This window comes from Argentina silus (assembly GCF_951799395.1).
Source record: "Argentina silus genome assembly, chromosome: X".
NCBI lineage: Eukaryota > Metazoa > Chordata > Actinopteri > Argentiniformes > Argentinidae > Argentina > Argentina silus.
The window spans coordinates 23,332,855-23,356,481 of NC_139653.1; the positions used below are offsets into that span (position 1 = coordinate 23,332,855).

Consider the following 23,627-nt stretch of genomic DNA (forward strand, 5'->3'; position numbering starts at 1 on the left):
TGCTTTTTAGGTGACACGTAACTAAAATTAAAGGTGCCGTGTAGGCCTCGTCGGTGATATCGGGGATTTATACTTTTCAGGGAATCGGCAAAGACTGAAAGCTATGCACGGGAAATCTGCTACTTTTGTATTAGTTCTTAGTACAGAAAGTACTTTATAAAGGAGTTCTGGACGCGCACTGTTGCCTACAATTACGCCTTTCAGGAAATATCTGAGAGTTTGATGTGTGTGTGTAGTCAAGCGCAAATCTGAGTTGCCTTTGAAGTCGCAAGAAACTGGATTCGCGAAAGTGACTTGATTATTTTTTATAATATGAAAGAATGCATGCAATGTCTTCACTAAACGTAGGCCTATTCCAACACTAAAGTTTATTTTATACCTATATACAGCCTGTTATAATGCTTGGGGAGTAAGGTGAAAAGGAGACTCCAAAAGTTGGACAAGGATAGAAAGTTTAGAACTTTCCACTGAAGTGACGGGGCTTGCCTGCGCAGGCGGCGGGGAGGGCAGCGATCTACAATGGGGAACGGAGTGTGTTCTCGGAGGCAGAGGAGGATCTTCCAGTGTCTCTTGCTTATCACCGTGGTATTCGGGATGATCTACGGAGGGATGATATCGTATGAGATGCACAAACAGCTGAAGAGGACGGAAGTGATGGCACTGAAGTACCAACAGCATCAAGAGTCACTGTCGGCGCAGCTGCAAGGTAAACACTTGCAAGTGTTGATATTGCTGGGTGTTTATGTGGGCTGAGGAGAATCAACTACATAAAAGAACATTTGGGAGAAATAGAACGTCAGTCCAAATTTACTTTTTTGCTCGGCTAGAATCTCCTTATCTATTTCATTCATATTACATGTGACGGTCAATGTTGCAACAATGTAGCCAGTGTAAACTGTCACAACAGTACCACGGCGTACACTGTCTGTCACTTGGCTATCCGGGTGGCTCAGTTTAAGTTGACTTACTGGCTGGTAGTCTGAATAAGCAGCAACAATGGTAATGGTAGCTAAACCCACTGATGGGAATGGATTTGTGCTCCATCGCCAGTGTTGGGCAGTAGTTCCACTACATGCAGTTCAACTGTCAGTATAACTGCATTTTGCAGTAGCTTGGTGGTAGTTAAACTTAATTCAAATCCTAGTTGTTTCAATTTCCCTACTAATTTTGTCTTACTGCCTCCGGTCTCCCCACTTTGCTCCACCTTTATCTCTCCCAGTGATTTCAGTCTCACGTTTTCTGTCACATGGACTAGTCATCTTTCAGTAACTGGCAGGTAGTTCTGATGTAGTGAACTACTTTTTCAAAGTAGCTTTAGTTTGACAAACTATATTTCTGTCAAGGGTAGCTTTAGTGTAGTTAAACTTCTTTCCTTGTAAAGTAATTGGTAATCGAGTTAAATACATTTTCAGAATAGCTTTCCCAACATTGTTGATAGCCTAGAAGACATCAGCTCTCCCGAACACGTCATCTGTCACTGATGCCATAAATATAGGCTACACTGGTGTCTGAGTTTGCTTGAGTTTGGGGGTTTCTAGTTATGGACATCAAATTCTTTACATACACTGGATACGTTCCAGGCATGGGTCAAATGGGCTAATTAAATACACACACACACCTGGCATCCCTGTCCTGAGGCCTGTGATGCACCTCTGGAAACCTCACCTAATCGTCTGGCTGAGATCACTGGAAAGCCATTCAAAAGCCATAAGGTCACTCAGAACAGCTGCTTTGGCCAATTAGACTCACCCTTGATTATTACCGCAACAACCTTACTGCCTGATGTTTGGTTGAGCTAGTGCATTGTTTCTAAATTGGACATATTTGTTCAATAGACACTGACTTCCTGTAGGTAGGCTAAATTTCAACTTTAAAGCATATATTATCTAGGTTACAGTACAAATAGGTCTTATTTTGTGGTTTAAAGGAAAGTTTTAAAAAAGTGAAAGTGTATGAATAGATAGGTCATTTTACATTGAGAGGATACTCACCTCACCAATGCTTACATTGTCCTGAAGTGATGGTTCCCCCTCAGTCACAGTCATCCGATATCTACACCACTGTTGATTGCATTAATGTGACCTATATTTAGAGTTCCGCTGTTACATATAGCCTGCAGAAGAGAGCAGAGTGTATCGATTCACTGTTTCCTGTTTTAACAACAGAGCAGCCATTATTTGTTATGGACCAGGTCTCCCCCTGGCCATGATAACGTCTGGTGTACTACTGCACAACAGCATTTACAGTGGAGTCATTTAACATACTGTACATCCACCGGTGTGATATTCCAATAAGAATATTCCAAAAGAATTCCAAAGGGACTATTACTAGGGCCTTGTATCTTAGAAAAACTTTTAAAAGATAGATGTGTTATTGTTCTCTAAATGAGGTCATCCTGCAAATGAAGTTATGAATGATCCAGAAGATATCATTCCCTACTTCTGGTTATCTGTTAAAAGAAGCAGCAGCATGATATTAACCTAACCCTAACCCACATTCACTCTTTTGTGTGCAATTTATGTGCTGTGTATATACGATAGTGTGAAATCGGGGAGTGTTTGCTTGTCCCACAGTTGCAGTCAAGCATGTACAACAGGCAGGTGTCACACAGGTGTAGAGTTCCATCACCTGGAGGAGATGTTGAGTCTGGACACAGGTGTAAGGAGACAACACATGTTTTCACAAGAAGAGAGTTTATACACCTTGTTCCACAGTCTTCACACCATCGCCTGATTCTGTGCCTTATAGATTTGCTTTTTGAGTCCTTAGTCTTGTTGTAGAACCAGCTTTCCAGGAGAAGTAATATTATTCATTTTCACCCCAAGCCCAGGTGGAACAACCAGTTGAGTTCCACTCTCTGGAATTACCTGTCTAATTACCTGTCTCTCTGGAATTAGGTCACCGTCATACTGTGGTTCCTTGTTCTTTCGGACCATACACTTTACAAACCATAAGGGACATGCTGATTTCTCTGATACACTGTTTCTCACGGTACAGTACCTTAGTTCTCATGCTCACTGAGGTGTGCATGGATGCACCACAGAAGGTAAAAAAGGAATTGTGATATGTTTAAAAGTTCAGTGTAAAATAAGTGTATTAGATTGAGGGCTAAAACAACATGTGATTTGTCTGGGTTGGACCGCTTGACTCAGTAAGGTTGTTCATCTAGTGCCATCTAATTTCTCTTTCTCTTCTTCTCCTTGGCCACACTCTTCTTCTGTCTCCCTCTCCCTTAGCAGCATTTTCTTCAGCTCACGCACTCTTTCTCTACTTCTCTCTCTTATTATGTCTCCTCCATTTCTCTCTGTCTTCTTACAGAAAGAGAGAGCCTGAGAGAGGTGCGTGCGTGCGTGTGTTTATCTCAGTTTATCTCTGTCCTTGCTGGCCTTATCATCCATCTGACCCAGAGTGAGGGTGTGTCTGTGACTGAGTCTGGTTAATATGGCCTCATCATTGGCACTGAGAACTGCTGATGAGCACTATGAAGAAGTTAGTAGTCTTATAAGACTCCACCTGCATCTCTCTCTCCCCTTCATATGGCTCTCTTTCTCAGATCAGTGCTCATGAAGGGATGATACAAAGAAAGGGAAGCCACTTTAGACTATTGAGATGTACCAAAAATGTATTATTTCTGTTTTAGTTAGAATTATTGAGAGAAATCTATTTTTCAAGATAGACCTAGTCCAAGAAAGCAGACAAAAGGGTTAGGGTTACATTGACATTGACACATACACAACAAATTGTATTACAGGTTGGGTGGGATTTTTACCCTTGTTTTCATGTGGTTTTCATACTCCCCGAAACCACACTTTGTATTGTACCTACAGGCTACCGGGTTTACTGTTTTAGATTGTTAGATTGTATTGAAGTGGTTATTGTTTGATGTGTAACAGTTTAGGTTTATGAATTTGCAGAGCTTGGTAGTTGTTTCAAATGGTTGTTTACCCTTGTCTGGTTCAATATTAGGTTTGCTGCTAGTAGCTTATAATTTACAGAATAAAAAAAAAGCCTGCCCAGTTTTGTTAGTCAGTGTAAATTTTTTATTTGTAACACTCCTTCCCACTTCGATACTCCTCTTTTTCTTCTCTTCTTTCTTCTCTGTAAGCCCGTCCCATTCTCTGCCAGGCATGTTAATGGAGCCTCCAACCAGGGATGCCGTCAGCCTCTTAGGGGGAGATTACTCATGTCTGTCTGGGAGGTGTGGCACCTCTGTTCCCTCGCTTCCTTGCTCTGGCCTCTCTGCTCTGTCAGGAGTCTAGTGAGTGCATGTCTGCTCTCTGTATTGAGTAGGCTCACAGAAAGAATAGCCACATAATCTATTTGATAAATCACCAATCAATGAGGGAGAGAGAATTATTCATTGTTGAGAGCATTGTTTTTCTTTTAACTCTTTTTCCCTGTTTGTTTCATTTGTGAGTTGTTGCTTACTCCATCAACTCTAACGGCAGAGCACACACCCTCGTCACTCTGTCATTTGAAAAAGGTGAAGAGAAGTGAAGTGGGAGAAGAGAATTAATAAAGGGAGTGTGGAGAAAAACCAAGTGGGTGTTGCTTAACTAGGAGAGAAGGGATGAGTGGGATCGCCGGAGAGAAGGTAGAGGTGGTGGGAGCTCAGGCTGAATCTCAGTAATAATACCATAGTGTGGAATATTGCACTTGTCTGTCAATGGAAGAGCATTGCCATAATACACACAGAGCACACACACTTTGAACAAATAGAGAGCTCTCATTCATATTGACTCTTTTTCTCACACACACACACATCTCTCTGTTTAGCGCACACTCCAGATGGCCCCATGAGAACACTCTCAATCTCTCCACCCTCTCTTTATCCATCAATCCCTCTTTCTCTGCCTCGGTTTTGTTTTTGTTTAATTTTGTATTATTCATTTGTTGTCTGTCTTCTTTTCTGAGAAGGCAAGGTATGTGGCCATCTACATGTGTACCATTCCTGAAGGGTACAATAAAGGTGTGTTAAAACTCAAACTCTCTGTCTTATCTCAGTCGTGTATGAGCATCGCTCCCGCTTGGAAAAGTCTCTGCAGAAGGAGCGTCTTGAGCACAAGAAGGCCAAAGAAGGTGAGAGAAGCAGCAGCAGCAGTCTCTGTCCTACTGTCACACTGTATAGGAAGAATACACTATTACTATTACCACATTACTGCATGGGTAGATGGATAGATAGAAGATGCAATAGATAAGATACATGGATTCGTTTTTTTCTGGGGACAAGAAGAATCCTATAATATATCTTTGCCCCTCTTTCGAACAGATTACCTGGTGTATAAAATTGAAGCACAGCAGTCGCTGAACAAGGAGAAGGTACAGTAGGCCATAGTCTCCAGCTCTTGTCCTGTTAAAGACTGGAACTTACTCAACACATGTTCTTGGTATGAAGTAGAGATGCTCATTTGGGTCCGGCTCTAGTTGATTCTGGTATTCTCTTCAGTTGTTCTGGGGGCAGCTGCTCCTAAATTCACTTTCCGCCGTGCTAGCTAAAATGCCTCTGATGACGGGAGTGTTGTTGATAGTGGAGTTTGTCGTGATGTATTGTGGCAGTGGTTGTTAATGTGGCATCTTTTTTGTTTGTTTGGTGTTAAACAGCAAGACGGCGGCAGCAGATTCAACTCCTTACATGTGCAGCACCAGATGCTGAAGGTTGGTACACACACACACACACACACACACACACACACACACACACAAGAAACACACTCACTCACTCGCTCTCACTCTTTAGAACCAGCATGAGGACTTGAAGAAGCAGTACTATGGCCTGCAGGAGCAGCATCAGATCCAAGGAGAAGACCATGGCAGAGCACTGGACGAACACAAGGACCGCTTTGACAAACTACAACAGACTAAAGAGACCGAGATCTCCAAGCTTAAAGGTACAGACAGACGAACACACACACACACACACACACACACACACACACACACACACACACACACACACACACACACTATATCAATGTGGCTCTCCATCTCAAGATGTTTGTGAATACTAAATAAATTGTCTCCCTCCTCTGACTTTGGGCAGTATTGCAGTTCTCAGACACTTGATGGCAGTGGAGTAATTTCTATGCATATCTCTCGGTAGTTACTAGTCTGCTTGTGTATGTGTAATACTATGTCTTCTCATATCGTATTGAATAGGAATATGATGTTTACGTGTATCTGTTTATACTATTACTGCAGAGAATGTCTACAACTTGCGGGAGGAGAATAAACAATTGCGAAAAGCCCATCAGGACATTCACATGCAGTTACAGGACTCACGGGTGAGTGCATGGAATGTTACTGGAAGTGTGTGTGCGTGTGAACATGCGTGTGTGTTGCCTAACTGTTGTGAGCCTCTACTGTCCAGGTCCAGCACAAGGATCTGAAGTTAGCCCACGACCAGCTTGCACTGACACTAGAGGACCACAAGAGTGCGCTGGCCGCAGCTCAGGTGAGGAGGCAGAGGGGCTACATCTCTAAAGGGGAGTCCTCCCCTTTCCTTCATCTGCTCTCTAGTGCACACACACACACACACAAACACACCACTCTCCTCAGCTTCAGGGGGGTTCAGTAAGTGTGAGTGGCACATCAAATGCATGCTGTAGCCAATCGACCGGGAACATATAATGGGGGGGACTGGAGCAAAAGAGAATGAAAGTGAAAGTGTTGAGAAAGAATGTAAGAATTCTGTGGCTTGTTTAATAGGGAAAGCAAGAGAGGTTGTTTGATGTCATATGTGGGGGCTTAACTGGTCTAGACCATTTGGTGAGAAGGGGGGTGAGAGGACCGTACTATTGTGGGTTGGATAGGAGGTTGGTTGGAATAGGGATGCTTTTAAATAAAAATTCATGTGCAGATGTATGGTCGTCCGCCCAGTGTATTTTGGGTGGAGAGATGGAGTGTTTTTGAGCAGGGATGGAGGACAGCGATTTGAGGCAAGAGACATTTAATGGCTCACAGTCAGTAGTTTTGGGGACCCTTGGTGAATAACAACAGGGTAACAGTGGTCCTGTGTTCACACCCACAGATGCAGGTGGATGAGTTTAAGCAGCTGAAGGAGACTCTAAACAGAATGCCCAGCCTACGACACCCTGACCAAAACCCCACCCACCAACAGGCACAGCCTGCAGCCTTATTGGCTGAGCCTCATGAACAAGCCCAGCCCCCAGCCCAACCAGCAGGGATTTTGGCTGAGCCGCACAATGAGGCGCACCAGGACACGCAGTCCAGGGTATGGCAGTCGATTCTGTATTTATTCTCATCAGGGTTTAAAGTACTGTCTTAAATGGGAAACACACCTCTGAGTGTGTAACTTAAGTTCAGGTGTCAACAAAAAGCAGCAGTGTTGTATTTTAGAGGCCAAAGCAAGCACTAAGATAAATAAGTTAAAACACACTCTCCCTCTCCATCTCTCTCTAACCCTTCTTTCCTCTTCATCAGCTGGAGCACCAGGAGGAGGAGGTGGCCAGGCCAAACCTCCAGCCTCAGCCTACTGTATCTCACCATGCTGGGGGGGAGAAAGAGGTGGATAGAGATGGGGAGGCGGAGAGGAGGAGAGAGCTTGCAGAGGAAGAGATGGAGCAAGCTGGACAGCCCCAGAAGCTGGAGGAGGAATCTGACCAACCACAGGGCGAGGAGGAGGAGGAGGAGGAGGTGGTGGAGGTAGAACATGACCAACCAGACGACAATGCTCTGGACCGCCAGAGACGTCAACCACAACCGGTTAGAATGGCTTTAGAACTTCAACAGAACCAGTTACAATCATATTAAAGCAGCTTTAGTGCTGAATCAGAACCATAACAACCCATCTTTATATATCATATACAGTGCCCTGCGTAAGTAATGGGACAGTGGAGAATGCTTTCTTCTTTTGGCTCTATAAGTTTGCATTTAAAATCAAACAATTACTATGAGGTTAAAGTATAGATTCTCAGCTTTTATTTGATGGTATTTGTGTACATATTGGTTTCACCATTTAGAAATGTTAACACATTTTATACATAGCCCCCCTGCTTCAGGGCACCAAAAGTAATGGGACACATTAATATAATGTCCAAATTAAGCACTCATGTTTACTATTTGCTCATGTTTACATGTTCACTATTGCATTCCTTCTCCAGCTTTATTTGGTCGACAATCCTTTGCATGTAAAAGAAAACTGCAACCCATTGACCCCACCAGACGCTGGGTGTCTTCTCTGGTGATGCTCTGCTAGGCCTGTACTGCAGCCATCTTCAGTTGTTTTCTTTGTTGTTTGAAGATTGACTTGGCCAGTCAAGCACATTGTCAGTCATTGTCTTACTGTATGATGAAGCGCCATCCAATTAATTTGGAGGCATTTGCTTGTTCTTGAGCAGACAACATATTTCTGTACACTTCAGAATACATTCTGCTGCTGCCATCAGCAACATTATTAATTAAGGTAGCCAGTTCTAGTGGCAGCTACACATGCCCAAACCATACTCTAACACCCCCTCTACCATGTTTCACATATGAGGTGCTGTAAATCTTGGGCAGATTTCCTCTAAACTTTCCACTTGCAATCACTCTGGTACATGATAATATTCATCTTATCTGTCCACAAGAGCCTTTTTCCAGACCTCTTTTTAGCCAACTGTAATCTGACCATCCTTTTTGGGGATAACTAGTGGTTTGCACCTTGCAATGAAGCTGCTGTGGTTACACTGGTGACGTATTCTGCAGATGGTAGTCTTTGACACATTCACGCTTACATACTGGAGAGTGTTCCTGAACTGTGGGACAGTTGTTTTGGGTTTTTTCTTAATTATGGTAAGCATACTTCATCCACTGTAGAAGTCTTCTTTGGCCTACCTAACTGTTGATTTTGGCAAGCCTAAGGTTTGGCTATGTTTCAGATTTTAAAGCCTAATAATAGCTTCCTTAGCTTTCATTGACACCTTGTTGGTCCGCATGTTGACAGACACCAATAGCAGACTCCAAAGACAAACACAAAGCCTATAATCAATACTAGACATTGACAGCTCTTTTATGCCTGCACAAATGTGATGGAACACTCCTGATTTACCAGAAACATCTGTCAAAGTCCCATTACTTTTGGTGCCCTGAAATAGTTGCTTCACTGTCATTACTTACGCAGGGCACTGTATGCTACTGTGGAAAGGTTCCTGCAACTTGCTTCTTTCTATATTTGAAATGTCAATGATTAGGTCTATTAAGGCTGGTCAGAGCATCTGTCCTTTTCCTTAGTGATAACCTCTGAGTTACAGCAACACTGTGACTGCTGTGTCATTGTCACCTTGTTTCCCCCTTTCTTTAGGATCCACAGGCAGATGTGGAGCTTGCCCAGGTAGGCCAGCTCCATCAGGAGGCCCAGAGTCAAGGGAAGCATGTGAAGTCAGCCTACGAGCAGCAGCAAGAGCAGCAGCGCCTGGAGGCCCAGAAGGCCCAGGAGCGGAGGCAGCTGCAGCTGCGCCAGGAAGCCCTCCAGGCCCAGAGAGTAAGGGAGCAGAAGGAGAGAGAGTTGCGTCTGAAGGAGCAGCAGGATAAAGAGGAGCAGCTGCACCGGGAGGCAGACCGACGGGAACAGCTACTCAGGGAGAAGCAGCTCAGGTCAGCAGGCAAGGGGCAGGGGTAACACGGTGGTCACAAGGAGTACAGCATCTAAAGCCTTATTCCAAATGTATTATTGTAGACTATTGAGACACACCAAGTTAAGGTTAGTTATTTAGCCATTACACACTCCAATGTTAAAGGATTTTGTTTAAAACAGTGTTCAGATATTTCTTTTTGACTGCCCTGTGATATGATGCTCAGGAAGAAGAGTCAGTATGAAAACATGGACAATGACATTGCCCAGCAAGATGATGACCCTCATATTGATGATGAGGAAGGTGAGAGATACCAACCAATCAAATAATTAACCTATTAATCAATAAATAAATCAAGTCAGTCATATCATCCAATAAATCCACTCTTATTACGCAATTTATAGTAGTTTGTCTGTGACTGTGCGCAGAGAGGGACATGCTTGTTTGGTTGGCAGGTGTGTCAGTTTGCTCTGTTTGTACAGAGAGGGACACACATGTGCAACATGAGGAGGAGGATGAGGAGGAGGAGAAGCAGGATGTGGAGGACCACAGAGTACCACAGCACCAGGAGGTGAGATCTTCCATCCATGCATGCATCCATAGCCACCCATCCATCTAGTCACCCATCCATCCATCCCTCTATCCGTCTTCCCACCCATTAAATCCTGATAATCCAAAGAGCTGAGCTACCTATTCCTTTATGAAATTGAAATATGAATGGTATCACACCACTGTTCTCTCCTCCTATAGGGGGCAGTAGAGGGGGAGGTGGACCCTGAGGATGATCCTAATAACCAGGGAGAAGATGAGTTTGAGGAGGCAGAAGAGCAACAGCCTCAGCACAGAGACAGGGAGGAAGAGGAGGAAGAGGCAGCCCCAGCCAAACACACAGACACAAACCCCAACCGCCCTGCAGCAGATGAGGAACTGGTGGTGAGAGAGACAGAGAGAGAGAGAGACAGAGACAGAGACAGAGACAGAGACAGAGACAGAGAGAGAGAGAGAGAGAGAGAAAATAAAGCAGTAGTTATTTAAACAGAAGGGATAGAGGGAGGAAGAGAGAAATAGATTGTAATTGTTGTGCTGGTTATGTGTGCAGATGGCTGTAAACCCAGACCAGCAGGAGGACAACCTAGATGAGCAATACCAGGAGGAGGGAGAGGATGAGGTATGTTGACAGACAGTCAGACAGACAGACAGGCACGCACACACACAATTAAGACATTACTGCATGACTATTGTTTAGGTCCAGGAGGAATTGGCTGGAGGACAGAAGAGGGAGGAGGAGGAGGTAGAGGAGGAGGAAGGAGATCCATACAACGAGGAAAATGGGGAACAGGCGAGTCATGTATACTGTACTTTGGAAAACTGCAGAACAGTTTAACACAGGAACACTGTAGAACACTACCACTAAGTTTTGCACTTCAGAACAATGTCTAAAAATTCACACTGGACACCTGAAGCAACCTTGAGGTAAACTGTCGCATTCTATTATGTGATTTATCAGTCTGTTTGTTCTCTCACTTCCACCCGTGTGTGAGCCTGATTGCATGCACTCCAGAGTGAGTTTATGCATTTACATTTATGGCATTTAGCAGACTTTATGCAAAGCGACTTCCAACAAATACATTTGTTTAAGTAAGTGAATCATCTATCCATCAGTCATCATAAGATAAAGTAATCAATGCTCAGACCAGGGGCCATAGGCAGTCACAATGCTAGAAGAAGGAAACAATTATTATTATTATTTTTTTATTAACAAGAGAGAAACTTGTACAGGGGGGTAGTGAGGGTGAAGAGGTCTTTAGGAGGGACCGTTAAGATGTAGCCTGAAGAGATGGGTCTTCAATCTACAGCAGAAGATTGGTAGTGACTCTGCAGTCATGACAGCAGTGGGAAGCTCGTTCCACCAGCGGGGCGCCAGGACAGTGAAAATCCGTGACCGAGTAGTGCGGCCGCTGCGTCCACGTAGAGGCGGTAGTGCTAGGCGGCCAGCCGAGGTGGAAGAGCGGAGTGATCGGGTAGGGGTTTGGGGGCTGACCATTGCTTGCAAGTAGGGAGGGGCTGTTCCCTTTGCCGCCCAGTAGGCAAGCACCAGGGTCTTGAATCTGATGCAAGCTGCTACCGGGAGCCAGTGAATGGTGCAGAGGAGGGGAGTGACATGGGAGAATTTGGTGAGATTGAACACCAGACGGGCGGCAGCGTTTTGGATGAGCTGCAGAGGCCTGATGGTGGAGGCGGGAGACCGGCCAAGAGTGCGTTGCAGTAGTCAAGGCGAGAGATCACAAGTGTTTGGACCAAAAGTTGTGCTGCTTCTCTGGTGAGGAATGGACGTATCCTTCGGATGTTCAGTCTTGGAGTGGGCAGGCTTTCCCTGGGAGGAAGAGCAGCTCACTCTTGTTAAGGTTGAGGTGGTGGGCTGACATCCAAGCAGAAATGAGACACTTGTTGCCACCTGTGAGTCAGAAGGGGGGAAAGAGAGAAAGAGTTGAGTGTCATCTGCATAGCTGTGGTAGGAGAAACCATGTGAGGAAATTACCAAGCCAAGAGATTTGGTATAGAGGGAGAACAGTAAGGACCCTAGGATAGAGCCCTGGGGGACCCCAGTGGTGAGGGCTTGTGGAGAGGACAGCGATCTGGTAAGAGCGATCGGCCAGGTAGGATGCAAACCAGGAAAGTGCAGAGTGCAGACCAGGAGAGAGATGCCCAATTCTGAGAGGGTGGAGGGAAGTATTGGGTGGTTTACTGTGTTGAATGTTGCGGACAGGTCCAGAAGAATGAGAACAGAGGAGAGGGAGGAAGCTCGAGCAGAGTGGAGGGCCTCCGTGACAGCAAGGAGAGCAGTCTCAGTAGAGTGCCCAGCCTTAAAGCCGGATTGGTGAGGTTCAGGGAGGTTGTTCTGAAGGAGGTAGTAAGACAGTTGGTTAGAGACAGCACATTCAAGGGTTTTAGATAAGGGTTAGAAGGGACACCGGTCTGTAGTTATGGACAGCAGCCGGGTCAAGAGTTGGTTTCTTGAGAAGAGGCTTGACTCTGGCTGTCTTGAAGGCAGCTGGGACAGATCCTGTGGATAGAGAGGAGTTGATTAAGGTGGTAAGGAACGGAAGGAGGTCTTTGGAGATGGACTGGAGAGGGGAGGGGATAGGATCGAGGGGACAGGTGGTTGCCCGCTTGGATGTGACCAGTTTTAGAACATCATCAGGGGAGAGGGGGGAAAAATCTGCTAAACCAGAGACCAGGTGTAGCGCAGTGGGTTTGGGAGGAGAGGTAGCAGTGTTGGTGAGAGGTAGAGGGAAAGAGCTGCTAATGTCAACCCTTTTTTCAAAGTAGGTGACAGTCATCCACAGACAGGGAGGAGGGGGAGGGTTGAGGAGTGAGGAAAATGTGGAGAACAGTTTCCTTGGGTCAGAGGCAGAGGATTAAATTTTGGAATGGTAGTAAGAAGCTTTAGCAGCTGATGCAGATGAGGTGTAGTTGAGGAGGAGAGAGATAAGGTTCTAGGTCATCAGGGAGGCCAGTTTTTCTCCATTTCCTCTCAGCTGCCCGGAGCCCTATTCTACAGGCTTGCAGGGTTTCAGACAGCCAGGGGGTCTGTGGACAGAGAGAGTCGAAGGATGAGAAAAGACTGGACAGGAGGGTGGAGGAGGCTGCATCAGTGGATAGAAGGGAGAAGGATTCAACACAGGGTAGGGTGGATGAGACAGAGGAAGAGAAAGCGGTGAGTGAGAGGGTACACAGGTTGTGACGAGAGGATACAGTGTGGGTAGAGACTGACTGGGAGGGGGAGGATCTGAGAGGAAGGGAGAAGGATACAAAATTATCAGAAACCGGAAGAGGGGTAACAGTAAGGTTGGAGATATGGGAGGATCTGGTGAAGACAAGGTCGAGCTTTGAGTCGGAGGAGAGTGGGACAGGGTAAGGCCGAAGGAGGAGAGAAGGTCAAGTGCTCCAGATGAGCGAAGCTTCTCAGACTGGATGTTGAAGTCACTCAGTAGTGTGAGCAGTGTGCCGTCCTCAGGGAAGAAGCTGAGAAGGACATCCATCTCATCTAAGAAGTGGCCAAGCTGTCCTGGTGGATGATAGATAACAACAATGTGAAGTTTGACAGGGGAGGTGACAGAAACATCATGGAATTCGAAGGTGGACATGGACAGGGGAAGGACATTATGTGACCACTTAGGCAAGATGAGGAGTCCTGTTCCTCTCCCTCAACCAGAAAGTCTAGGGGAATGAGAAAAGGAGTAGGCATCAGAGAGGGCTGCCGGAGTAGCTGTGTTATCCGGTGTAATCCATGTCTCTGTGAGAGCAAGGACGTGGAGGGACATGAAGCAGGCATAGGCTGAGATAGCCTCTGCTTTCCGGACCGCTGACTGGCAGTTCCAAAGTCCTCCCGTGACAGTGAGGTTGTGGTTGAGCATGGTGGGTAGATTATGCATGGCCTTGTTGTCTGTGTAACTATAGCCTGATCAGGGTGTTCCAGTGGATGAATAGAGGAAGGGATGCAGTGTCGCTGGGGGTCTCTGGTTACCCCTGCTTCAATCAGAGAGAGCTCACCTCAGTCCCATTCACTCAGCTAAACTACTGAATGCTCTGCCACTGTTCCCTAATGCTGCCCCTCACTGATCTAGACTGGTCCATCTGACAGTGTTCCACATTCTCCCCTTACTGCTCTAGAACATTCTATTTGTGGCTATTCCAGAGGTTTCCACTTGTCTCCATTCCAAAACATTGCCCCTTTAAACAGCTCCACACCTGTTTTAGCAGAGTTCTCCTAAATTTAGTTCTCTTTTATAAAATATATTCAAGTCTAAGGAGACTTCCAGGTGAATTCATAGTTCAAATTATCACTCTCTTCATCTGTGTCGCCCTATAGGATGAAGCTAAAGACCAGGAGGTCCCAGGAAAAGAGGGGGAGCACAGAAAAGAAGGAGAGAATAATGAGGAGGATAATTATGAAGAGGAAGAGGAGGAGGAGGAGGTGGTTGTTGGACGGGAAAAGCGGACCAATCGCAGGGCAGAGATGTGAGGTGGACAGAGACATTGACCAATGGTTGTGCCTTTTCCCTGCCCCTTCAAGGCCTATCAGGTCTCTCTCTTCTCTCTTTCCCCCCAAAGGATTAAAAACAGTCACCCACTCAGTGTTCCAATTGCAATTATCGGAATAAACTGTTTGGAGATGGGATGGAATTCCCCCATCAGTGTGGGACTGGAACTTATGAACTTCAACTGCGAAGATGGACAGAACACTCCTGCCAGAACTGGGAATTTATTTTCTATCCATCTATATACTGTACCTATCTGTCTGTGTGTCTGTCTGTCTGTCAGTTTACCTATCAGATAGACCACAAGAATGTAATGTTACTGTATTCTGTGTGTGTTCAGAAAGAGATGAGATGGACAATTTATGTCTATTTGAGTTGTCAGGATTTTATATTTGTTTTTAATGCAAAGTTTGCTTTTATCTTTCTTGACAAATTCCTTTCTCCCTCACAATGTATGTGATTATGAATACTAGGTCTTTCATTCCAATCGAACAATCTTCTGTTATTTATTGTCGTTATGACATTTATGACAATCTTTAAAGGTGGGGTAAAGAGTTCTTCTGTGTCTGCATCAGTAGAGACATACACTAATAACGCAACCCTAAACTTTACTTCTGCATGTGAATTCATGTAAATCATGCATTGATTTTATTGTGACATTTACTTAATAATTGAAGTGGCGTGCCAGGATCTCAAGTTACGACTTGGCCCTAGGAATGCAAGTTTATCATGGGTTGATGTCATCAATTGAGACCCATATTGCAAGTGTCAATCCAAAAAAATGATAATTAATCTGAACCTAATGTTTTGCTTCTCCAATCGTGGGTCTTGTTGCTATACCTTGCTAAGGACTAATGAGTCCCTTACTTAGATGGTGTCTTGTCTTTGGTACAAAGAGGGTCTCCATCCCTTAACTGTTCATCCAAATTAGAAATATAAATCCAACTCTCCAGCTGATCCTTACTGTAGGGCTACTGTACAATGTATAGAGATATAAAGACATACATTTGTACATATTTTTTCACCTACTTGAAAAAAGGTATATTTGGTAAAACAATGAAAATGAGAATGTGGTTGTTGAAAATGTGAGGACGTTTATGAGTGTGGAATAAAAATGGTGAAGGATTTCAGATGTATTTATTTCTCCTCATGGATATTGGCAGTTTTCGAGATCTAACCAGCAGGAATGTTTTTTTGTGTTTGGTTCCTAATTTGGAAAATGAAATTAAGAATAAATTAAGGGATGGAGAGGGAAAGAGAAAATTACTTCAAATTATGTCAAATAAACAACCTCTCCACTGTCCCCAACCCACCACTTCAATCTCAATCTCTATCTCTCTCTTCTGTCTCTTCCTCTGCTGTAGTGTCACATGCCTGTGGAAATTTCAAGTGTAAGTGTAACAGGTAACTCATTACAGTGCTAATAGTAAGCTGGACACTCGCACACACACTCATTCCTTGCCTGGAGAAGTTTTCATTTTCTTCCCTCCGTGGGGAGTAGACTATCTTAGATCAATACACACCAGGTGGTGTGTGTGTGTGTGTGTCTGTATCTGTGTATCTCTTATGGAGATAGATTACTGCCAATATTATCATAAATAAATAGAATACAATTCACAAATGTGTACCATGATCCGTGAACAAAACACACAAAGCACAAATAGAATTCACTATCCACAAACAAGCACATCTTGATCTGTGTTCGTTAAAAATATTTGAATAAATGCAAAATGACTTGAATAAATGCTCTAAAATGTGTAAACAAACGGCATGATGTGTGAATAAAAACGAAAGCAGTGACAAACATCTTTTTTTCTTTTTTTTTCTTTTTTTTTTTTTTAAAGCATTGCTTGAGTTAGAACTGTCAAATCTGCATTTGCTGATGACATTAAGTCTGTGGATCTGTTTACATTCGTTTACAGAATTTTGGCACTAACTTTCCGCTTGTACACGGAAAACGATTCACAAATACTGGGCTTAAGCGGGGGCTTAATGAGTTAGCTATCTCCACTGAAATCGAAGCTCTTTGCGGGATTTTTCTCCAGCCAATCACGTAACGCTTTAAGACATCATGCCTTGTATTGTTGTTCCATAAACTATGTAAGGTATTTGTCAGTTTATTAAGATCATTGGTTTAACTGAGTCTACACAGGAAAAAAGGCTGTGCTGATTTCCCAACAGTAGATGAGTTTAAACTTGATTTAGTTCTGAGGGTTTATTCTTTCAACGCAAATGGACATTATGCTGAAGCCTTCCAGGTGGAAAGCAATTACACTATAGGTAAAGTTAGGTAGTAACTCTTATTTAAATTAAATGCATAGCTAGTTCAAATGGTATGTGCCATTCAGAATCAAGAATTCAAGATAAGTAGACCATTATATACTGTATGTTAAAGATTCTCTGATGGGACTGATGCTGAAACTAGATAACGCTAAAGTTTCATACATGACACGTGTTGTCTATTAGAGGGTGACATCAGGCTAGGAATCTTGCGGGGCACTGCTACAGGAGTGAAATATAAAAGTTAGGACAGGAGACGTGCACAGGAACAGGCCAATACAGGAAGGATTCTAACCTGTGAAATGTTTCTTCTTTTTTTACTAGGCTACTGAAATATGAAGGCTAAATAAGCGGGGGGGATGGGACAGGTGGAGTGGATGTGTGTTTGTGTGTAACCAGCTGTTGTATGTTTTAGTTTTCACTGGAACTACCTGTCCCTTCCATACTGAAGCTGTTCTTGATTTGTGTTTCCACCTATATACCATGTACTCTACTACTTTTAAACTTTACTTACATGGAACCATATGGATAACTTAGATGTATGTTGTAAGGAAATAAAGTGGGAGAAATGGTATGAATGATGTTGAACATAAGACATAACACTCAATATAAACTTTGATTTGCTGATTTAGGGTTAGGGACGTTTACAGTCACAGTGACAATGGCCACAGGCGTAAGTCATTTATAAAAATGTTTACAAAACTGTTAAAATTTTGGTCATTTTTAGAGCTCTCAGGCAATTGTGGTCCAAATCTCCACTGATCACATCAAGCCTTCATGTTTGCTGTCACAAAATGCTACAAAAGAAGCACTGCACTTCAGAATGCTGCGTCTCAAAATTATTTTAATTATAACAAAACAGAGTAGATGGGTAATGTCATGCTGCTACACTTGTTAATACAGCCTACATTGACATAATAAAAATAACATGTACAGTAGCAATGGGTTCCAAGCCCAGTTTCCCTGTACTAGCAGTCACCAAAAAGAAAAGTGAAATTGTCCATCCAAACTGTCTTTAACTGAAATGATGCCACTGGATGTAGGGGCGCATGGTGCGCTTATAGTACAGTACCAGTCAAAAGTTTGGACACACCTTCTCATTCAATGGTTTTTCTTTATTTCTATTATTTTCTACATTGTAGATTAATATTGAAGACATCAAAACTATGAAAGAACACTCATGGAATTATGTAGTAAACAAAAAAGTGTTAAACAAACCAGAATATGTTTTAGATTTTAGATTCTTCAAAGTAGCCACCTTTTGCTTTGATGACAGCTTTGCACACTCTTGGCATTCTCTCAATCAGCTTCATGAGGTAGTCACCTGGAATGGTTTTCAATTAACAGGTGTGCCTTGTCAAGAGTTAATTTGTGGGTTTTTAATTTGTTTGAGACCATCAGTTTTGTTGTGCAGAGGTAGGGTTGGTACACAGTTCTATACAGTGAATAGCCCTATTTGACTACTGTTCTAATCCATATTATGGCAAGAACCACTCAACTAAGTAAAGAGAAACGACAGTCCATCATTACTTTAAGACATGAAGGTCAGTCAGTCCGGAAAATTTCAAGAACTTTCAATGTATCCTCAAGTGCAGTTGCGAAAACCATCAAATGCTATGATGAAACTGGCTCTCATGAGGACCGCCCCAGGAAAGGAAGACCAAGAGTTACCTCTGCTGCCGAGGATAAGTTCATTAGAGTTACCAGCCTCAGACACCGCAAATTAACAGCACCTCTGACTAGAGCCCACATAAATGCTTCACAGAGTTCAAGTAGCAGACAGATCTCAACATCAACTGTTTAGAGGAGACTGTGTGAATCAGGACTTCATGGTCGAATTGCTGCAAAGAATCCACTACTGAGGAAGAAGAAGAAGAGAATTGCTTGGGCCAAGAAACACAGGGAATTGACATTAGACCAGTGGAAATCTGTACTTTGGTCTGATGAGTCCAAATTTGAGATTTTTGGTTCCACCCGCCGTGTCTTTGTGAAACGCAGAAAAGGTGAGCGGATGGTTTCTACAGGTGTGGTTCCCACCGTGAAGCATGGAGGAGGTGGTGTGATTGTGTGGGGGTGCACAAGGCACACTTAACCAGCATGGCTACCACAGCATTCTACATCAACATGCCATCCCATCTGGTTTGCGCTTAGTGGGACCATCATTTGTTTTTCAACAGTGACCCCAAACACACCTCCAGGCTATGTAAGGGCTATTTGACCAAGAAGGAGAGTGATGGAGTGCTGCGTCAGATGACCTGGCCTCCACAATCACCCGACCTAAACCCAATTGAGATGGTTTGGGATGAGTTGGACCACAGAGTGAAGGCAAAGCAGCCAAGTGCTCAGCACCTCTGGGAACTCCTTCAAGACTGTTGGAAAACCATTCCAGGTGACTACCTCATGAAGCTGATTGAGAGAATGCCAAGAGTGTGCAAAGCTGTCATCAAAGCAAAAGGTGGCTTCTTTGAAGAATCTAAAATCTAAAACATATTCTGGTTTGTTTAACACTTTTTTGTTTACTACATAATTCCATGAGTGTTCTTTCATAGTTTTGATGTCTTCAATATTAATCTACAATGTAGAAAATAATAATAATAAAATAATAAAGAAAAACCATTGAATGAGAAGGTCTGTCCAAACTTTTGACTGGTACTGTATGTAATGATGAGAAGAACAATGTCTTTGGGATGAATGCACTGGCAAAATAAAAAACCCCAATGCGGTCACAGCATGGCTAAAAAAAAAATTCCCCCAGCTATGCGTCTCTACAGTGACCTTGAGTGTGTTTAAGTAAATGTCCATTCCAAATGACTCAAGGGTTCCATGGGGTCAATGGTTGCTCTCAGCTGTTCCATTTGCTGGTCAATCAGTGGGCTGTCATGCACTGAAACAGTCACCCCAGAGTGGGGGTCTTCTTAATGACCGGAATGTGCAACTCCTGGAAAAAAAAAAAAAAGAAAAAAAAAAGGAAAAGCCTTAATAATGATTGTTTCATCAATGTTTTTTTCTGTGCAAGAGTGTTTTAAGTTGTTGTACTATGTATTTATAAATTGATTTAATGATTATAGGTAAGCCATAAACCAATGTTTTATACTGTAGTAAAAAAGGTTGCTCACTAGTTTAATCACATGGTAAGTTACAAAACAATGTGCAACTATTGCTCAAACCATACTTATTAATGCATAATGAAAAAACTTCTTTTGACAAGACATTTTATTTCAATTATTTTTTCAGCCAATTACAAAACTGTACCTCTGGATTCTCTGGTTCCACAATGGGATTACAAACTTGACCCATTTCCCACAACTGGTTTGGCGTCAGGTTCTGCTCTGTTCTCATTGGATGGTTGTCCCATCCCTCACGGAACACATCAAGATTGGCTTGCAGACGTGGCAGGAACACATAATGGCAGCAGAATAGTTGAGCACTGATCTGCCGAGGTCCAGCTGGCCCTAATCCTCCAATTTGTGCAGAACATGGTAGAACACATTGGTCACCGCCATCCACACATCTCACCACAACCTTTCAATCCTGAGATTACATATTTCAACAATAAATAACTTCATAGTATATAGGACTTCCAAACCAACAGATTTCATGACTTGCTCTTGGAGCAGACATTGTTTTTGAAATCCTAGAAATTAATTGACGCTAAAATAATTACATTACAACTTACCTTTGATTGCAGGCAAAAGTGTGCACAATAAAACTCCCATTCTCAGGCCTATACACTGATATCAGACGTACCACTGCTACATTTTCCACACCATGGTCTGCTCGTACTCTAGAAGAAAAAAAAATGTCCTCATGATTATCTGCATCCTGTCCATAGTGAAGACATTCATTTTGCTTTCCTATAACATTTCTTCTTAAAGCCCCAGGAAAAAAAGTGCCACTTTCAGCTCCACCAAAAAGCACATTCTGTAGAATCATACCTGAGTGGAAACCCATAACACTGAACAGACTTGTTGAAGAAGGCCAGTGGGGTGGATGATTGTTCAATGCAGCTCCCAGGTACAGTATCTACATGAAAAACAAAAGACATGAATACAGCATTGCAACACCAAGCTCACCAAACACTTTCATTGCTAACATTCATAGTTACTCTTTAGTTTCAATAATTATGACAAACCCTCATTGTAGTACTCTGCACTGACTAGCAGTTGCAATTCTAATGCCTATGGCTGATACATATCAGCTCCATCGCAACCTGGCCTCTATATGGTTGTGTATTTCACTTATAAAATGAAACTGACATCTACAGACGCCCTCCTTTTTATACTACAGACGCCCTCCTTTTTATACTACAGACGCCCTCCTTTTTATACTACAGACGCCCTCCTTTTTATACACACTAACATCCTCAACGTCTCTTACAGACGCTGCATGAAAGTGAAGTTCACTGATGACACAGAAGATGAGGCTCAAAGGAACAGTAGTGAGGAGCAAGGACAGGGGGTTCCACTTCAAGTGCCACCCTGCAAGACACGGATAGGCCGCACAAAAGCAAACAAAATAAAGATCTGCATATCATTTCAATACAGATTGTGTTCTCATCTTAAATATTACCTACCTGATAAGTTTGTGGTTGGTGTTGATATGTACCAGATATTTGGTGACGACTAGAAGTCAAATGCATAGAACCATCAAACTTTAGAGTTGCCTAGTTTCATCATCAGTCCTTAGATAATCTTTAACATACAGTATATAATAGTCAACTTCCTTTAATTTTTTGTAGCACATGCCATGCGAACGAGCTAAGCTATTTCATTTAAATAAGAGTAGCTACCCTGTAGTTGCTTTCCAGCTAGAAGGCAAAACATCCATTCGTGTTGAAAGAATAAAACACTCAGAACTAAATCAAGTTTAAACTACTGTTGGGAAATCAGCACAGCCCATCTTCCCCCCCTAGACTCAGTGAAACCAATGATATTAATGAGCTGACAAATACCTTACGTAGTTTATGGAACAAAACACAAGGCTAACAATACAAGGCTTCAGTTGGGACACTTAAATCGTTGATGTAAATGGTTTTAGTTTAATGAATGTACAATTTGATTTGGCGTAATGGATGCTTCCGCTGAATTAAACATTATAAATACAATATACATGGCCGGGAGCCCATAAACTAACCCCAAAAAACAGCAGAACCATCCAAAACCACTAGACTGTGTCCGATCTAAACTGGTTCCTGCTTAGCAGGGTGACCCACCCGGTGTCCCCCCTACACACTGCGGGGACGGGAGTACTCTTTACAACCTGGATCAGACGGGGGTCATTCTAGCATTATGTGAAATTAAAACTATGTATCCCATTAAATCAACCGGTTCCTGCTTAGCAGGGTGACCCACCCGGTGTCCCCCTGCACGCACATGTATGGGAGTGAGTAAAGAGTGATCGAAACTAAATCAGAAAGTGTGAGAATCATAAGGATAGAAGAATAATCACGACCGTCATTCATCCTGCCTAGAAGCCCATCCAACCGTGAGAACCGAAAGCTACTCAGCGACTAAATCTACATAGTGACTTAAAAATATCCTCTTCCAAATGTTCACTTAGAAGAAAGACTTAACATGCTAAATTGGTTCCTTAATCCCTGAGAGACTAAGGACTCCCAAATATTTAAAAACTGCAGGAACTGCCCGCAATTGTAGTTCTGTAGTCTTGCTGCCCCATTCACATGTACGAACATCATTGGAACGTAATCTAAATCTAACCTGTCTAAACATAGTTGAAGGGGAAACATTGCAGCCGCATGCAGGCACATTGAGCAGGATAATAATTCACATCAAGAAGAGCTGCATCGCAACTCGAACGCGCACGTCTGTAAGAAGGACTAGCGCAAATTGGCGACAACTTGCATCCAACATAAGTGCAAAGATAGCTAGTGCACAGTAAACATTCCTTCTCCCGCAAGGATGGTGCAGCTAGAAGAGAAAAAGGAGAACATGTAAAAGCAAAGTTATCCAGAACTTAACATTACATACTGTGACTTGTGAAACAGACGCTGTGATCCTGATGCTTATATAAACATAATTGAAGAAACAGATTTATTATATACGCAAAATACTGACTACAAACGAAGCTACCCAAGTTAAAACACGCTGGTCCGCATTGACAGCCAAACGCAGATTTAGCTGCATGCAGACTCACAAGCAACATTCCTTCAATCGTTAGGCAAATGCCTACTACGTGGTAGTAGCCAACGACTACCGGAACCAATAGTTGTTTTTTCAGACTGCTGTTACAACTTGGTTAGATTTCTCAATATTAGACCCGAATCCTTGCTAAGCCTACGCACTTAGCACGCAACAGCAATTTTGACGCTTTGAAACGTCAACTCATACTCTTAAATAAACTCCAAACAGAACACAACACCATAGTTCATCAATAAAACCACCAGTGTAAATAGTTCACAAGTCCACTATTGATTGCGCACTAGTATAAACAACTCCGATTCGGAACTACTCCTCCTACGGCACCCACCCAATGACCTAACCTACTGAACTGAGACCTAAGACTACTATTACAGTAGTTCCAAAAAACCTGAAGTCAAGTGTTACACCGTCCTGAATTAAGCCTACAGTCCTGGCATCAAGTCAGGACAGCTCCTGCAGTGCAGGGTTTTAGCCATCCGACCTACTAGTAACCTGCAATACACATGAAACAGAGAAGCAGTCGCTGACGAAGTTAAACGATAAGCATATCACTTTAGCCAAATGTACTTGTTGTAAGT

General features: G+C 43.1%; 1 protein-coding gene across 4 annotated transcripts; it reads left to right on the forward strand.

Moving 5' to 3' along the window:
* Positions 1 to 6: 6 nt before the first annotated feature.
* golim4a (golgi integral membrane protein 4a) lies at positions 7 to 16,404 on the forward strand. 4 transcript variants are annotated; one of them, XM_083695824.1, is made up of 16 exons: positions 7 to 706; positions 5,005 to 5,079; positions 5,270 to 5,319; positions 5,602 to 5,655; positions 5,738 to 5,888; positions 6,199 to 6,281; positions 6,368 to 6,451; positions 7,028 to 7,231; positions 7,441 to 7,722; positions 9,299 to 9,591; positions 9,796 to 9,872; positions 10,052 to 10,140; positions 10,320 to 10,502; positions 10,669 to 10,737; positions 10,816 to 10,908; positions 14,443 to 16,404. In XM_083695824.1, exons 1-16 carry the CDS (start codon positions 520 to 522, stop codon positions 14,593 to 14,595), a joined length of 2,127 nt encoding a protein of 708 aa, XP_083551950.1. In that variant the 5' UTR covers positions 7 to 519; the 3' UTR covers positions 14,596 to 16,404. The 4 variants fall into 4 exon arrangements, with proteins under 4 accessions (XP_083551950.1, XP_083551951.1, XP_083551952.1 ...); XM_083695825.1 differs by lacking the exon at positions 10,816 to 10,908; XM_083695826.1 differs by lacking the exon at positions 10,320 to 10,502.
* Positions 16,405 to 23,627: the final 7,223 nt, after the last annotated feature.

Excerpts from the sequence above, each read along its gene's own strand:
- golim4a (XM_083695824.1), top strand. The coding sequence starts at position 520 with ATGGGGAACGGAGTGTGTTCTCGGAGGCAGAGGAGGATCTTCCAGTGT. Across the intron at positions 5,656-5,737 it reads TGCAGCACCAGATGCTGAAG|AACCAGCATGAGGACTTGAA; the intron begins GTTGGTACACAC and ends CTCACTCTTTAG. Across the intron at positions 10,503-10,668 it reads CAGCAGATGAGGAACTGGTG|ATGGCTGTAAACCCAGACCA; the intron begins GTGAGAGAGACA and ends TTATGTGTGCAG.